Raw genomic sequence first — 14627 nt, 5'->3', positions numbered from 1 at the left:
GTTGTGCACAATTGATTTTGGAATCCCCAATTCATTTTCAATCTATCTTATGGACGATTTCAGGTTTTCTTTGATGAAATCATGCACTTTGTGGATGTTAACTTTGCTCAGTTCAGTTTTTGGATGACCTGGCTTTTTGAAGCATTTGATGCATTTCGGTAAAACATTTACCAAGTTTAACACAAAAGTCAATCGCTTAAACCACTCGTAAACTTGAGTATGGGATAAGCATTCATTACCGTATGCTTTTTGAAGCATTTGATGCATTTCGGTAAAACATTTACCAAGTTTAACACAAAAGTCAATCGCAGCTCTGTTTGAAACTCATTTTCCAACCGTTTGTCAAAACACACTGTCACTCTTGGCAGTATAACTTGGCTTCTAATGAAACAAATGTTGTAAACAGTTGACACAACACTATTGAAGGTTGCCGCTTTCGACAACAAAAAGATACAACAGGTGGCGCCACTAGTTTATTTTCGAAAAGTTTGGTTTCTTTTTGGACAGAGGGTGTATATATAAATCACTTGCTGTTTATGATTAATGTGTAAGCTTTTAGCTAGTTAACATGGCTATGATCAAAGCATGATGAGTAATAAAGTAGGGGTAATAACTTGGTTATTAGATCTAGGCAACAATCAACTGAATGACAGAAAAAAACATCAAGTTCAATTATTTAGGAAATTTTTAATTATACATGTTATATAACCTAGGATTCATGAGTTAATTTTTAAATTAATCTGTCATGAAGTTATGACTACCTTAATGCGAGAGCACTTCAATGAATGAAGTGTTCAGGTATTTCTTGATTAGTAATTTTTTAATATGTGTATTTTAAATATTTGTAGATTCTTGCAACAGGAGTTTGTCATACTGATGCATATACTTTAGATGGTTTGGATCCAGAAGGTAATTTTCCATGTATTTTGGGTCATGAAGGTGCAGGAATTGTAGAAAGCATAGGACCTGATGTAACAACAGTGCAGCCAGGTAGTAAATTTAAAATTAAATTAATGAAATGAGCAAAACAAATATATCAGCTAAATTTTACTTTGAAGTTATTTTTGCAAATATTTAACAGAAAATTAAAATAATTTCTGAATTGCTCACACCTGGTTGGCCAAGTGGATACTAGTATCCATTTGGCTAAACATGCCAACAAAATTTAGATAATTGGTAATTCTGCATTAAAGACCAAACATAGAACTTTTTACAAGTCAGCCTTAGATCTCCAAATAAGTAGTGTGTGTGTGTGTGTGTGTGTGTGTGTGTGTGTGTGTGTGTGTGTGGCAGCCTCACATTGGGAAGATGAAAATTGTCCACCATCTAAACATTACCATGTAATTTGTGTCCCCATGCTGTGAGGCTGCTACTTTTCTGATTTTAGGTTGAAGGTGTTGACTTGTAAGAAGTTCTATGTTTGATTTCTTGGGCAGGATTTCCAGATAATCTGATTCTTAATCTACTCACTGCATGTATTGTAGGGTAGTAGCCTTTCATATGTGAGAATGACATAAACCTTGGATTGTATGGAAAGGCTTGGATACCTCTTCATACAGGATGAAATGGAAGAGAACAAAAGTGCTACACAGAAGTCATGAGTAAGAGAGAGAGAGAGAGAGAGAGATTGTTTTTGGAATCAACAGCAGCTTTAAAACATACTCCAAACCTCAACAAATATGACTATATAAATTTACCAAAAATCTAGGAGACAGTCATTTTAAGATCTAATTATTATTAATAATTGACTTAAGGATTCACAACGTACAATAGAATATAAATTAAATTAAACTTTAATATATATTTCCAATATTTCGGCAACGTCACATTGCCATTTTCAAAGGAACTTACAATAAAGATACGTGCACGCAGGCACTACATACAGTAAATGAGGACGAAGCACGAAGCTATTGTTTCTTCTAAAAGTCCTGATGGTGCCCCCTAGCAGGCTATGTAGGTATTCTTGGCCGTTGAGCTGAAGGTCTTGTGATGTATGTCTCCCAAATTTGGGGCAGTCTCATGCAACCAAATTTGTTGAGGTTTGGCATGTTTCTTAGGGCTGAGGCTGATTCCATGAAAAGTCTTTCAAACTTGAATGTATTATTGTAGCTTTCTTCCACCGTATTCTGTGGTGTGTATCCAGAGCATGGTCTGCAAGACCAGAGTGGCTATGCTGGTGAAAAACGGATGTAGTCCTTGTGTTCTGAGGACTATATCCATTTTTCTGATATTCTGATATTTGCTGTCCTGCCTGTTTGGCAAAAGTAGGACAGCTTACAGCTGTAAGGGACCTGGTATACACCAGGTAGGTCTATGGTTGGTCTTTAGTGGAGCAGATAAGGGATGCCAATTTTCTATATGGTCTATAACAAGAGGTCAAGTCATGTTTTCTTATGATTTTGGTAATCGTTTCCGAGGTGCCTTGGATGTAGGGATTGGTGATGGATTTAGAGTAATCCTTATTGTGAAGGGGGGGGGGATGGGTTGTGGTTTACTGGTTTCAATATTTTTTTTTTTGGGGGAAGGTAGCCAATGGTTGAGAAAGTGTTGAGGATGTGATTTAGTTCAGTGGTTAGGGTATTGTCATTTGAACAGATTAATTTAGCCCTGTTGTATAGTGTCTTAATAACTCCATATTGTTGTGAGTGGGGGGGGGGAGGATTGTTGGTGAATGTATCTGCCTGTATGGGCGGGTTTTCTATAAACAACAGAGAAAACCAAGGTTCCATCAGGTTGGCAGGTGACTAGTGTGTCTAGGAAGTGTCGTGAACTCCTAGTTGTCTATCTGGGCGAACATGCTGATAAACGGAAAGAAGGATAAAGAGGAAGACTTACATGTGTACAAAAATTTGTTGCGAGAGACTGTTTGCTGAACAAATATTGTGAGTAGTCGAAATATGAATAATATATGTCTATGCTTATGAAATATTGTATGTTAAAAAGTGAATTAGGCTTATCATAAGTAAGTCCTATATTCAAGCAGTGTCATGCTGAATTGTAAGTTAGAGTAGAATTAAGCTTAAAGTAGAAAGAACTGAGAGTAGGTTGAATGCTGTAATGACTTTGTGTATATAATGTATTGCACTGTACGTAATTCCCTTGGTCTTAATTAAATGGTTTGTAAACAACATACTGGACTGATTTATATCAATGCACTATACCCCCAAAAAATTGAACCTGCATATGGTACAGGTTATTATGGTTAACAATTAAGCCATGGCTAGGTTAAAGTAAGACATCTGTTTTGTCTTTGGGTTAAATTCTTATACTCTTGCACTCAACATATAGTCTAACTGGCACAATCATTAAACAAATAAATTTGTTAGACTATAGGGCTTGTGAGATAAGAGAAATAAATATATGGCAGCAGTTCATAGCTTTAGGCAGCTGAGCATTAATGATAATTAAGTAAAAGAAGATACAAAGGCAAAGTAGAATAGTGGATGTATGTAGTATAACAAAAGGAGCAGCCGTCGAGAATAAAGAACATACAACTAAATATTAAAATATAACATGGGAGAGGGTTGTGCATGCATGCTAGTATAGATTGCCTCATAGCTAGCTGTTAATTGACCTTTTTACTTTTGTTCCATTATTATTTTTTGTCTTCTATGAATAATTTATAAGTGCTATGATAAAAAAAATCCCATCAGTTGTGAGGTTTGTGGTGTGATACGGTTTTTGTTGTATTAAAACAGTAGTGCTGCAGAAATTCATTGACGACTGTATAAGATTTATGGGCCTAACATAATGAGTGACAGTTAGGTTAGGCAATGGTGTATTTGTTTAAAGAAGGACATAACAGTGTTCATGGTGAAGAGTGCAGTGGTTGGCCAAGCATGGTGACAGATGATTTGATAGAAATAACCCCATTGTCTAACCTTACTGTCACTCATTACGTTTGGCCCGTAAACCTTCCACAGTCACTGGTGTGAATTTCTGCAGCATTATTGTTTTCCACCAACAAAAACTATATCACACCACGAACCTCGCAACTGTCGGAATTTTTATTATAGCGCTCATTAGGTGACGTTAGGTGAAGAAATGTATAAAAAAAACTTGGATTAGTGAACAAAGGAAGGGTAATTATTGTGGGTGATTTTAATTATGGCAGTATAGATTGGAATGAAGTGATAGCATTTGGGAATAAAGAAAATGAATTTCTCGAGTTGTTTTATTATTATTACATGACACCTCCAAGGAGTCCAAAGACTCATCGAAGGAGGGCACCTACTGTACAACTCTCCATCTCCACCACTCAATCCACCAACTATAGCGAACTGCAGTTCACAGATAATCACACACATCCATGCCCATTACAGGATTTGAAAAGTTGCAGCCTTTTGGCTGGAGAGTGGATATGCTAACCACTTGGCCAACCAGACTTTTGAGTGAGGTTTTGCACTTTCCTCCAGTTGATGAGAGTGATCATGAAGTGATTACCTGGGTTGTGGCTATCCATGTGCAGACTTCAGTGAGGAAAGGATATATGTGTAAGTACAAGGCTGGAAATTATGGCAAGCTTAGAAGATAGCTTGGAGAGCTCTAGTGTGTAATGAGGAGCTGAGTGGTAAGGAAATAAATGCTGCTTGGGAACTGACAAAGAAATACATAACAGCATCAATACGTGAATGTATTCCAAAGGTCAAAAGTCTGAATAAGGCAGGTGTAAAATGGATGAATGAGAGACTTAAGCATAAAATCTGTAAGAAGACATTGTACCTACTACAAGATGAATAATGGTAATAATCAGTTACATGTATAAAGAACAAGCCAGGAGGGTGACTCAATTAGTAAGGAAAACAAAAGCATAGTTTGGGCAGAAATTGGCAAATCAAGCAAAGAAAATCCCTAGAGAGTTTTTTTTAGATATGTGACAAGTAGAATGAAGAATGATCACGATAAGATGATGAAAATGGTAGAATGGTAACTGCTGCAGAAAACATTGTTGAGGTATTCAGTGATCAATTTATAAGTGTTTCATTCTGATCAGGGTAATTATTGTGGGTGATTTTAATTATGGCAGGGGAATCATGAGAAACTTAAGTATAGAGGACATAGGAGAGGATGTCTTAATTGTGACTGAGCAGGAGGTATTTGAGGAAATAAATAACCTTGATGTCAATAAGGTGATAGAATTTGATGACATATCACCACACATCTTAAGGCAATGTTCCAGAGAATTGGCATTGGCATGCCTGTTTAATAAGAGCCTTACAGCAGCACAGGTTCCATGGGAGTGGAAGGAAGGTAAAATTGTCACACTGCATAAAGGTAGCGATAAGGCTGTAGCTTCAAATTATAGGCAAATCTGTATATCTGGAGTTGTGATGGTACTGAAGAGATTGGTGAGAAGTAGGATACAGAAATGGGTTGATGAATAACAGCAGTATTCTCTGTGGTTATCAGCATGGGTTTGTTAAAGGGAGATCATATTTTACTAACTTACTTATGTACTATAACAAGGTGACAAATGCCTTGGACTAGGGATATATGCATATACAGTTGGTATACTTAGATTTTGCAAAAGCTTTTGATTGACTTCCACACGACATGCTGTTAAATAAATTGAAACGGATGGGATTGGCTACGATTCACTAGGGTCAGTTTTGGGACCATTGTTGTTCAATTTGTATATTAATGATATTGGTATGGGTATAACTAGTGATATGCAGCTGTTTGCAGATAATGCAAAATTAGGAAGAGCAATGCAGAGTCAAGCAGATGTTATGGCCTTACAGGGGACTTGAACAGATTGCAAGAATGGGCAGGTAAGTGGAACTATCAGTTCAGTGTTGCAAAGTAAGGTTTTGAAATTAGGTAAGCAACAATGGGATGCAAAGTACACACTTGTTTGGGAAACTTTAAAGGAGGTAGAGGAGATGAGAGATCTGGGAGTGGTAGTGGAAAAGGACCTGAAATTCAGGGACCACATTACACAAGTTGTGATGCCACATCAGATAATGGCAATGATGTGGAGAACCCTGACATGCAGAAATAAGGTTATAATGCCATTGTATAAGACCTTGATCAAGCCTTATATGGATTATTGTGCACAAAGTTGGTCACCAGGTTTTCATGGTGATGAGGATATATTAGAAAGGGTCCAGAGAAGATTCATAAAGGTGGTCAGTGTCTTTGGAATATGGAGTACATTTATAAATAGATTTGAGATCTATTTATAAATTAATATAAATTGCAAAGCCTTGTGAATAGGAAGGGAGGATATGATTGAGACATATAAGCTAGTCAGGGGTTATCAGGTTGACATGGAAGAGATTTTTAATAGAATGGGAGAGAGAAGTAGAATAAGAGGCCATCACTGTAAACTATATAAGGAGGGTGTGAGCAGACGAGTAAGGAGCTGGTGAGTGGAATGCACTGCCTGAGTATGTTGTGAATATAAACACATTGAATCGGTTTGAGGCATGGTTGGATGAGCATTGTGTGATAGTGTGTACCTCCCACAATGAGTCTGACTCCATGGAGGTCAGATGTTAATAATAATAATAAATTTTTGTAGAAGATGACAAATGATAATGGAACGAAAGTAAGATGGTCAACAGCTAGCTAATGAGTCAATCTATGCTACCATGCATGTACGATCCCTGTCCCATATCAATTACACAAAAAGCACATTCCCATATCAATTACTATGGAAGTTGATATGGGAGTGTGCTTTTCGTCGCTAATTGTGCTGCATTCTTTTCAGTTTGGATACAAGTGTCCTTCAGTGGTGTTGTTGAAATTTTTTGTTGTTTATATGGTGTTTTGCTACTTGTTTGTCTCCACTTCAGCTTCTAAAGATGGCGTCCATAAAGAAATGTAAGTCAGCGGCACGGAAGATTTCTGTATGAAAGTCTGGCTTTGCCTTGGATTTTTCGCAGTGGATGCATTGCGAAAACTGCTATACAGGGGGTCCTTGACATACGTCATTTCAACTTTACAGCGGTAATCCCATAAATAATTTAATTCAGACTTGAAGCAGCACGACATAAAATTCAAACGTCGCTGGCGAACTTGTTTGTGAACGTGGTAGAAGAATACACTGTTATGTGCCGTTTGTTTGGGAGAGGTGGCGTCACTTGGGTCCCAGCATACACTCTTTGGGTACCACGTGCTTTATTTACATCTGCTCTCTCACTTTTGTGTTTTTTTGTGACTTTGTACCCTTCAATATGGCTCCCAAATGTAAGGCAGACATTTCCGATGGCAGTGTGTCGAAGAAAAGGAAAGCCATTACATTAGAAGTGAAATTAGACATTATTAAAAAGTGCAAAAAAGGGAGAAACTGTACAGAGGTACTGTACAGCCAAGGGTCCTGCCCTTTAAGGCATTTAACAATGCCTTAAAGGGTAGGACCCTTGGTCACCCTACTTCTGTATTATCCTACTTCTCACCAATCTCTTGGACCCCCTGGTCACCCTGCCCATTTGGATGACTTTCACCCTAACGTTAAGGTGGTTTACCTTCCACCAAACACCACAGCCCTTTTGCAGCCTATGGACCAGGGTGTTATTGCTTCCTTTAAGGCCTACTACCTCCACAGGACATTTGCTATGGCTTTCAGGGCAACTGAAAAAGACAGGAACTTAACCCTCAAAGACTTTTGGAAATCGTATAGTGTTTATAATGGCATACAAAAACATTGAACATGCCTGGGATGATGTGAAGCAGACAAATTTGAACGGTGTGTGGAAAAAACTGTGTCCCCAGTTTGTGAATGATTTCCATGGCTATGAGGAGACAGTTGAGGCTGTCACAGAGAAGGTTGTTGCCCTAAGGAAGCAGTTGAATTTGGAAGTGGAGGCCGAAGATGTCGCAGAGCTTCTGGCATCTCATGAGGAGGAATTGTCAGCAGAAGACCTCATTCAGTTAGAGAAGCAGCTAATTGAGGAGGAGGAAACGGTTTCAACCCCTGAACCCAGGAGATTCCCCACCAAGGGCTTTGTAAAAGGTTTTGCCCTCATTGAGGATGGGCTGGCCAAGTTTGAGGCTGAGGATCCCAACACTGCTAGGTACACAAAGGTCTTCCGAGGGGTTATGGATTGCCTGCATTGTTATAGGGAGATATACGAGGATGGTATCATTCCAGACTAGCCTGGAACGTTTTTTTAACGAAGGTAGAGAGGCCTGCAGCAGGTGCTGGTACCTCAACTGTCTCTTCAACCACAGGATAAAAGGTAAAGAATTGTTTTCATTTTTTTTTTTAATCACCTGTACAGAATGTACAGTTTCATTTGTCATTTTGGGCATTGTTCTCATTTTTATGTTTGTTTTTTTGTTACAGTTTCATTTTTGTCATTTTTCTGTACTATACAGTAATTATGTTCTCCCTTTCATTTTCCTATGGCCTAGTTCTGTTTCTTGATATACATATATGACTTTAGGGTATTTTAGGTTAGGTAAGTAACTGAGGCTATAGTAATTCTGACTTGCATCAAAAATCGCCTTACGTCGGCCCATAGGAACGGATCTCTGACGTAACTCGAGGACCCCCTGTATATATGTATGCACCAAAAAATGTGAAAGATCTGTGGACTGTTTGGATAAGTGAGAAGAAGGAAAGTGTTAAGGTATGTTAAAAAATGTCTGGATAGATTAGAGCGATTAGAAATGGGAGCAAACGTTGGGACGTAGTAGAAGAGCTTCAGCAGGAGTTAATGAAAAGCGAAATAAACATCTAGAAGAGAATATTAAACAGCTGAAAGAGAGATTGGCTGATAATAAGGAGGAGGAGGAAGTTAATGTTATAAAGAAAGAATCAAAGGATAGTCGTATATCAGTGCATGGGGGACTCAATCATTAGAGGTGTGAACTTCAGTTATTTGCTTTATTGTTCCACCAGGAAAGCATGTACAAAACATGCTTTCCTGGTGGAACAATAAAGCAAATAACTGAAGTGTTGCAGAATAGGTAATACTGGGCGTCTGAATTAGTAGTAGTTGTGGGCACAAATGACTTAGTTGGGGCGAAGAAGAATGTTGATAGAAACTTGAAGTTGTTGCAGCAGGTAAAGAAGAATAGGGTTGTTGGGAAAGTCATAGGCATGTTTCCCAGATATAATAACAGTGAATTGAGAAGGAGAGCAGAGATAATGAATAGTAAGATGGCTGAGTTGTGTGAGACAAAAGGGGTTCAATTTGTAAATCTGTGGAGTGAATTTGAAGGGAAGTTCAAATGGTATAAAGCTGATGGATTACCTATGAATGGGTTTGGTGTTGGGCATTTAGAAAAGCTATTGTTTTCTGAGAAGGCACAGAGTGAAGAGGTTAATGTAGCAAATGATCAGAGTCGCTCTGATTTGCACTATTTGATAGTGCAAATCAACCGATTGTACAGCAGGAGGAAGATGGATGTGAGGTTGAAGATGTGGTTGCAGCAGTACAAGGTGATGAATGCATAAAGGTGAGGATGAGACAGGTAAGAATGGAAATCACAGTCAGAATCAGGGAAACGGGTGTGGTCAAATTGAAGAGAGAGGTGTAATATAGCAGCTAGAATAGAGAATGTTGGTGTTTGTTGAATGGCCGCAAACACACAGCAATTGTTATATTTATACACAAATGTAAGGAGCATTCCAAACAGGAGAGCTGAGTTTGTGGCATTTATTGAGATGGTATGTGCAAAAGTAATTGGAATAAGTGAAACTTGGTTGTCCGAAGAGGATGCGATGTCGGGAATAGAATTAGAAGGATATATAATTTTCTGGAAGGATAGAGATGTGAAAAGAGGAGGGGGGGAGTGCTGTTAATGATTTCAGAGGAATTGTGTGTGCAGAGTGTGGAAGTTGATGGTGCCTACACAGATTTTGAAGCTGTGAGGTGCAAAGTTGAAATAAACAGGTTATCTGATAGGATGCTGTTATAGGCCAGGGAATACAGAGACCTGATTGTGAAATGTTTAGGCAAATTAATTGGGCTAAATTAATTAGATGTAAAAAGAAGGTGATCCTGATGGGAGACTTTAATTACAGGAATATCGACTGAAAGAAGGAGATAGTGTATGGGAATAAGGAGAGCGAGTTTGTGGAATTTCTGAGAGATAAGTATCTTAAGCAGCACATGATTGAAGCAACTAGAGGCTTTAATGCTTTGGATTTGGGGATAACTTCACAAGATGTTGTTGTTAATGAGGTGTTGACACTGCCACCAGCTGGTGAGAGTGATCATGAGGTACTTGTTTGGGAAGTGATGAAACAGGAAAAGGTCACTGCCAAACATGGATACATGTGGAAGTATAAAGCAGGTGATTGTGGGTAACTCTGTAGCCAGTTAGCACATCTACGTTGGGTAGATGAGCTGAGCAGAAAGGATGTTGACAATGCATGGAAATTCATAAGGCAATGTTATGACTGCATACCGAGGGTTAAGCAAGTAAATAGTGTTGTTAGTGAAATGGATGAACAGCAAAATCAAGCAACTATGCTAGAAAAGAAAATGTTATGGAGGAGGTGCAAGACAGTTGGTGGTGATCAGATCCATGAAGAGTATAAAGTACAGGCTAGAAAGGTGATGAGCATGGTAAGGAAAGAAAAGGTGCAGTATGAGAGGAGATTGGCTGGTTAGGCCAAGGCTAACTCAAGGGAATTTTTCCGTTACATGGCAAGCAAGAAGAAGAATAATTATGGCAGACTAACATTGGTGGATAGTCATGGCAGCAGACTAACAGCTGCAAAGGATATAGTGGAATTGCTGAATGAGCACTTTATCAGCATATATCATACCGGTATAAATGATCCGGTACAATATATAGAAGAGAGGTAAGCATTAAGAGAATTGGAAGTGAAAGAAACAGAGGTGTATCAGATGTTGGTTGGGTTAGATGCGAATAAGGCTGTAAGAATGGATGACATATCACCACATATGCTTAAGGAATGTGCACCACAGTTGGTTATGCCCTTGACCTGGTTATTTAATGAAAGTCTTGCAGTGGCTAAGTTTCCTTGCTGTTTTGGAAAGAGGGCAAAACAGTACCACTCTGCAAGCATGGTTCTAAGACTGAAGTCTCCAACTATAGGCCAGTCTGTATAACTGCAGCTGTGGTCAAGGTGTTGGAAAGATTGGTAAGGAATAGAATACAGAATTGGGTTGATGGACATGGCATTCTTTATGAAGGTCAGCAGGATTTGTAAAGGGTAGGTCCTGTTTCAGTAATTTACTTGCATTTTATGATAAGGTGAAGAGTGTGTGTTAAACAAAGAAGAATCATATACAGTGATATTCTTAGACTTCGCAAAAGTTTTTGATAGATTACCACATGTTAAGTTGGTATACAAGCTGCAGAGGATGGGAATAGACAGTATATTGGTTAGATGGATCAGAGATTGGCTCTCGAACGATACCAGCAGGTTGTGTATGATGGAGCAGTGTCTCAAAGAAGAAGGGTAACCAGTGACATACCCCAGAGGTCTGTTCTTGGGCCCCTGCTTGTTTAACTTGTTTGTAAATGATATAGCATGCGGACTGACCGGGGATCTTCAGTTATTTGCTGATGATGCAAAGTTGGGAAGAATTATAAGTAGCACTGCTGATGCTGAATCCCTTCAGGAAGATTTGAATAGACGTCTTACTTATACAAAAGAGTGGGTTGTAGTTTTAATATCAATAAGTGCAAGGTGTTGCATTTTGGAGTGTAGAAATATAAGGCTGTGTACTATATCGATGGTGCCATACTGCAGGAAGTGGATAAGATTAGAGATTTGGGAGTGATGGTTGACAGTAGACTGAAGTTTAGAGGGCCTATTGCTAGTGTTGCAAAGGTTGCACATCATAGTGCTGCTATGATAAGTACTCTAACATGCAAGGATAAGGAAGTGGTTATGCCACTGTATAAGGCATTGGTCAGATCACACTTGAACTATTGTGTTCAGATCTGGTCACCTGGCATGCAGTGTGATGTGGAGACATTGGAGAGGGTCCAGAGGCAAGTGACTAAGACAATATCAGGACTTTGGAATGCTGGATGTGGAGAGAGGTTGAAGAGATGTGGATTGCAGAGTTTGGTGGATAGGAGGAAGAGAGGAGATATAATAGTCATTTAAGTTAGTGAGAGGATTTTTATACCTTGCAGGATCCCATTGCATTATCTTCCTTTTCCTTGATACTGCTTCCCATAACAAATCAAAGGATCAGATCTGTCAGCTAGCCAAACCAGACTGTTAACTGGTTATCTAAATCTATTCATTGCATCTTAAATACAAATTTCAGATTTCAACCTCTTGAATGTCTGCAAAATCCAGAAATATCATGTATGGTATGTTGTGGAGTATCTGAATTTTGCTCATTTAAAAAATTTATTTTATTTATTTATTTTATTAGGTGACTTATGTATTAAGCAATCTTAATAAAAGAATTGGAAAGAAATGGGGTTTATGTTAAATGTATATTTCTTCTCCCCCCTTCCATTTACTGTAATAGTTTATTTTAATGCTGTCACGAGAATTTTATTCAGTGTTATAATTAACTTCATTTATCTTTGTCTCCACAAAGAATTAAGGAGTTATTGTTATGCACTTCAATTATGCACTTCAATTTGTAAAATGTTATTAAAATGAATTGTAACTTTAATTTGTTATAATGTATTGCTAACTTCAACACCCTTTCATAATGGGGACAAAGATAAGCAGGTGTACTTGAAAATATACATAGTTCAAGTACTTTGCACTTTCAAGCAATGTCAGTTTGAAGCTGGCATGTACGTGTACAGAGAAAAGAAAAAAAAAGAGATGGAAGAGCAGAGAGAAGGAAGAAATATGGCCAGTGTAATGTGGTTACAGGGAGCAATATTCAAAGGGAGAAAGAGTTATAGGAATGTATTTGGAGACTTATATATTTATCTGAAAGTAGTTATTTCTTTCAATTGGTCTATAACCACCAGAAGATAAACTAGAAGAAGAATGTGAATATTGTTTTGTTATGGCTGGGTAACATGTGGTTATAAGTAGCTATTTTGACAGAAGAAAGGGTTATAGGAATGTATTCAGAGATCACTGAATTTCTTTCTTTCTTTCAAATGGTGTATGACTACCAGAAGATAATCTAGAAGATAAGGAATAATGGTAGCTCAGATTTGGAAAAAGCAAGTTCCAGCACAAGGTATGTCTGCTATTTGTTTATTATAACCCTATGTTTGATTCCTGATAGGATGAAGTTGGAACATTTTATTTCTTGTGGAAAGTTGTGTTTCTTTTAAACAGTGTTCATTGGAATCGTGTGTGTGTGTGTGTGTGTAAAAAAGTTGAACCCAAGAACCAAACCTTGGAGATTCACTGGCAGACCTTGAAGAAAACATTCATTGATTCTGCCAGAGAGACACGTGAGGTTGTCTGTAAGGATAGAAAAATTAGAGCTTCGTGATGGACTCAGGAAGTTAAAGGGGTAGTCTAGTTTCAATATACTTTTTTTTTTCTTTTCAAGGAAAAGTAAAAACAAAGCATATCAAAAGTTCCTGGTAAGTACATCAGCTTGTGCTATTAGAGAATACAGAGAAAAATGTAAGAAAGCAAAGTATTGTGTAAAACTAGCTAAACAAGTCATGGGAAAAATTTAATAAGAACATAGAAAATAAATAGAAGAAAGATGGCAAAATATTCTGGAAGCTATTGAAAAAGTTTTGAAATGGAGGAAAGTACTGTAAAAAGAAATCGGAGAATAAAGGTGATAAAGAACAAGTTTTACTTGTTCTTTGACAAGTAAAACGCTCGGCACAGGCCAAATAGAGGTTGTCAAGATCATATATTCATTTCAAGGCAAATAGTTGAGAAATCTTGGGAATATAACAAGGATTTGTATTTGAGTTTTGCAGATCTGGAAAAGGTATATGACAGGGTGCCAAGAGGAAAGCTGTTCAAAACAGTACAGTTATATGGTGTAAATGGTACATTATATTGAGCAATAAATAGTCCCTATTTGAGCTGTAAGTCAGCTTTTAGAATTAAAGGAGTTACAGGAAGATGGTTTAATGTTAAATCAGGTGTGCAAGACGGGTGCACATTATCTCCACTGTTATTCATTATCTGTATGGATCATGTTATGAAAGTGGTATTACATCCAATATCAAAATTGGAGGTGTTAATCTCAGCTCTTTACTTTATGCAAGTGATGTTATACTTCTAAATAAATCCAGTACAAGTCTGCAAGATTCTCTGACTAAATTGAATAACCATTGTAATAAATATGGTATGAAAATTAGCCATAAAAAGACAGACATTGAGAATTGCAGAAACATCGATAACATCAACTGTATCCTGAATGGAGAACCTATAGAACAACTTAACCTTTTAGTCATTTAAGCAGAATTTTTAAAGATTGCAAATTAAATATGAAATAGACAACAGAAATAGTAAAGCTGGCATACTAGAAAGTCACTGAATAAATTTATATGGAATAAGAAAGGAATTAGTGAAAACACTAAATTACCTGTATACAAGACAGTATTTAAACCAGTCTTAACTTATAGAGTGAGTGGGTTAGAAATAAAACACTTGATCAAAAACTGGAGACCACAGATATGCGAGTTCTGAGAAAGATTGATTTTGATAATGTTATCAGAATCAATTAGCAGAACATAATGTTGTGCAAAAAGTCAAATAAATAAATATTTATTTATGTTATATGGTATAAATG

General features: G+C 37.5%; 1 protein-coding gene across 1 annotated transcript in view; it reads left to right on the top strand.

Annotated features, from left to right (window-relative positions):
* Fdh (alcohol dehydrogenase class-3 Fdh) overlaps positions 1 to 14627 on the top strand; it is a 110656-nt gene that overhangs the window by 13686 nt on the left and 82343 nt on the right. The window contains exon 3 of the mRNA XM_090394061.1: positions 849 to 990. Coding sequence (XP_090250187.1) covers positions 849 to 990 — 142 coding nt within the window. The remainder of the gene's footprint in view (positions 1 to 848; positions 991 to 14627) is intronic.

Source organism: Typopeltis vanoorti, chromosome 1 (assembly GCF_054136105.1).
Source record: "Typopeltis vanoorti isolate ZY-2024b chromosome 1, IOZ_Tvanoo_1.0, whole genome shotgun sequence".
In the NCBI taxonomy this organism is placed as follows: domain Eukaryota; kingdom Metazoa; phylum Arthropoda; class Arachnida; order Uropygi; family Thelyphonidae; genus Typopeltis; species Typopeltis vanoorti.
Note: the sequence above shows the minus strand (reverse complement) of the source record. Positions and strands in the feature narration are given on the sequence as shown.